This window comes from Cariama cristata, unplaced genomic scaffold (assembly GCF_000690535.1).
Source record: "Cariama cristata isolate BGI_N322 unplaced genomic scaffold, ASM69053v1 scaffold31195, whole genome shotgun sequence".
Lineage (NCBI taxonomy): Eukaryota > Metazoa > Chordata > Aves > Cariamiformes > Cariamidae > Cariama > Cariama cristata.
The window spans coordinates 959-4,510 of NW_009618601.1; the positions used below are offsets into that span (position 1 = coordinate 959).

The window sequence follows — 3,552 nt, forward strand, 5'->3', positions numbered from 1 at the left end:
CCAGGCACCGCCAGCCCCCTCCCCGCTGTCGGCCCCCTCCTGCCCATCTTCACCAGGGCGATGGGCTCAGTGGCAGCGCTCCAGGCACCACGTGGCCCCATGAACGAGCCACGCTTCAGGGTGTGCAGGGCGCTTTTTGACACCAGGGAGAGAAGGAAAGGCTCTGGCAGGGCATGGACCCTCCAACGGCAGCACAGCCCCTCAGGCGAGGGGTGTTTTGAGCCCGCAGGGTGGATAGAAAGGGGCTGATGGCCCCTGCCCTGCTGACAGCAGGGATTCAGGGCTTGGGGTGCTGCATGCACCCCGGGAGTGGGGACTAAGCCTCCGTCGCAGCTCAGGACAGCGCGTGAGCACCAGCTCCACTGCAGGGGCAGGCAAAACTGGAGAAGTTTGCCTGAGCCAGCCATGGCTCGGCCACCCTGTGCCTTCCAAGCCGGGTGCGGGCGTGGGGCTAAGGGGGACCCCTCTCTCACCTGGCTGGGGGTGCCCAGGGGAGGCAGAGGGGCTTTCCTCTTCCTTGGGGTGCTGCTCTTCTCCCTGACAGATGACTGGCTGGGTGAAGATGTCTGCGGAGACACCAGGGCAGAGGGGACATCACATATAAAGTGGCCTCCCTCCTTCCTGACCCATTGCCACCTTGGAGAACCCCAGGGCTCTTGGGGACCCCCACCCAGGGGGTGGGGCCAGGCCAGCCGTGATGAGAGGTGGGCAGCCAGGCAGACCCTCACCTGGGACGTCTGCTCAGTTGACTCCTCTTCTGTAGGGCAGAGCGGGAGGAAAAAGAAATTGGAGAGGTTTAGGGGATCGTAGCGGTGGGCACAGCAGGCAAAGCCTGTGTGGGTGCAGTGGCACCTCTGAATGTGCTCATACAGGGGTGGGCACTCAGGCGGCACACACACACACACACACGTGTGCACAGGGGGGCACATGTGCGTACAAGGGGCACACACGCAGACAGACAAATATGGGGATATGCATGGATACACGTGTGCAGAGAGACACATGTACACAGATACGCACACACAGACACATGTACAAACAGGCTGCCTGATACACATGTGCACTTACACCCCCATGCATGTGAACATGTGCGTCTAAGGATGTGCAGACACTGAGACAGGCAACCGAGGCTCAGCACCACCTCCCAGCCCTCGGCCGGTGACAGCATGGGCAAAGGCACCCCCAGTGCGTGGGAGAAGGGGACACCTGCCCCCCAGCCTTGCTCAGCCTCTTCCAGCCATGGCTTAGACAGCCCTGCCCCAAAGCACCCCGCAGGGTGAAAACACCCCCAGGGGTTCATCCCCTGCGGACGAGGAGCACCAGGGTGGCACGGCTGCCTTACCGCTGGCCCAGGACCGGCGCTGAGCAGCTTCTTGCAGGAAGTGCTGGATGAGAGCATTGCCCGTGGCCAGGCTGTAGTGCACGGCATCATGACCCATGGAGTCCACCACAGCCACCCGGGCACCGGCGTTGATGAGCACCTCCACCGTCTCCACGCTGCCATTCTCGCAGGCCAGCATCAAGGCTGTCCTGAGCAGAGTGATGAGAGCAGAGGTGAGGGGGCCCATTCCCTCCATCTCCCCGTCTATCCCCAGTCCCCAGCAGTGCAGACTCACCTCCCCTGCAGGTCCCGGCTGTTGAGAGCCGCGCCACGGTGCACCAGGTACCGGCACAGCTCCGAGTGGCTCATCTTGGCAGCAAGGATCAGCGGTGTGTAACCATCCTGGGAAGGGTCAGGTTGGGTGAGGATGCGCAGATGAGGCTCAGATCCTCCCATGGGGCACCCTGCCTCCTGTTATCTCCCAGATTTCCACATCCCACTTCATGGTGTGTTTTCACCCCAGGAAGCCCAGGTACTGCCAGCTGCTGCGTTCCAACCCAGAAGCTGCTGCATTTCAGAGGCAGCCCCAGCCTGGCCCCTTGCTGCTCTGCACAGCACAGCAGGGTGAGGGATCTCACCTTGTCCTTGATGTTCAGGGGAGCCTTGAAATCACAGAGGATCTCCGAGCACGAGATGCAGCCGCTGACCGCTGGGGAGAAGGACAGAGGCTGAGCGTTCTGCCTCCCATGGGGACATGAGCAGGACAGGGCTGGCACTGTCCCCACTCACCTGCGTGGTGCAGCGCTGTTCGACCGTTGCCATCAGCCACGTCCACAGGGCAGGAGGCCTGAGGGAGAGAGCCTGGGTTACAGGAGGACCGGGGACAGACAGACTGCTCGAGTGGACGTGGCTCCTTGGCATGGTGGAGGGCTAAGCAGGTGCCTGGCAGCACCACACAGTGCCGGGCAGAGCTGGGAACCACCATGCCAACCAACACCACTGGAGAGAGAAGGGAGTTCAAGGACAGAGAGGACACCTTGCTGGTACAGCACCCTCCCTTCCTCGCAGCACCGTGCTCCCAGCCCCGGTACCTGCAACAGCTTGCTGACGCACTGTGGGTGGCCGTGCTTGGACGCCAGGTGCAGGGCAGTGTAACCTGGGGAGAGGGACAGACGGACGGGTCAGAGAACAGACAATGGGTCTGTGGCAGAGGGGACCGGCTGGGTGACAGACGGGCAGACAGGAACTTCTGCTGGACTGGGGCTGAATAGGAAGGGGACATCCCCAGGAGCACCATTGGTCAGTGCTTGAGTCCCTGTAGGAAGCTGGGACAACTTCCAGCCCCATAGGTGTGGCTGTCACCTCTGTCCCCTCAGCCTCAACACCTGCCGGCAGAATAGGAACAACCAGGGAGCGCGGGTGGCCCTGGCTGGTTCACGGCGTTAGCCAGAGGCACGTGGCGGCCATGCCCTTACCCGAGCTATCCTTGGTCATGGCATCCACGCCGTGAGCCAGCATCACTTCGAGGCAGTCCACGTTCCCCCGCATGGCGGCCAGGTGGAACCTGCAGCAAGACCTGGGGCTGTCAGACTCATGTCCCTTGTCCCCAGCCCCGCATCCCCGGTGTCCCGGGGACGTGGGTCAGCACTTACGCGGATTTGCCCTCCGAGTCCAGCTTGGTGGGGACCAGGCCCTTGCGGACGAGGAGAGATGTCACCTTCCCCGCATCGTTGTAGTCTACAGCTTGCAGGAGCTTCTCATCGTTCTTGGTCCAGTCCTGGCTCTGCAATGAAGCCAAGAGGAGGCTGTGACGGGTATGCCATCCCCGGGGATGGGCAGGGTGCTGGGCTAGGCTCAGGTGCCTGTCCTCATCCCCATCCCTGCTATCTTCCACCCATCCCTGTCCCTTGGGGTGGTCATCTCTGGGCCAACCCCTTTCCCGAGTGCTGTGGTGTCTGGCCCCCAGGTATGGCGGGTTTAACTGGTACAGCTGACCAGGATGAGGATCCCCTTCAGCATCCCGTCCCCCCCACATTTACAGAGCTGCCCTGGTTGAACTGTGGATGGGCCAGGCTGTGACCAGCCAGGATTTGGGAGCGAGCCGACACTGCCTGGTTGCCCTTGCCCCAGGGTTTGCCCCTGCCTTCCCAGTGACCCCAATGCTAATGCACCCCACGAGGTGCCTGAGCCCCATCCCCACCCAGGCCTCCCCATTGAGCCCGTTCCCAGCC

At 62.6% G+C, this 3,552-nt stretch overlaps 1 protein-coding gene across 1 annotated transcript in view; it reads right to left on the reverse strand.

Annotated features, from left to right (window-relative positions):
* Window positions 1–3,104, reverse strand: part of LOC104162245 (ankyrin repeat domain-containing protein 24-like) — a gene marked incomplete at both ends in the record, with an annotated part of 3,986 nt that extends 882 nt beyond the window's left edge. The window contains 9 exon segments of the mRNA XM_009700926.1: window positions 474–566; window positions 729–757; window positions 1,343–1,530; window positions 1,617–1,723; window positions 1,960–2,030; window positions 2,111–2,168; window positions 2,413–2,477; window positions 2,797–2,885; window positions 2,974–3,104. Coding sequence (XP_009699228.1) covers window positions 474–566; window positions 729–757; window positions 1,343–1,530; window positions 1,617–1,723; window positions 1,960–2,030; window positions 2,111–2,168; window positions 2,413–2,477; window positions 2,797–2,885; window positions 2,974–3,104 — 831 coding nt within the window.
* Window positions 3,105–3,552: the final 448 nt, after the last annotated feature.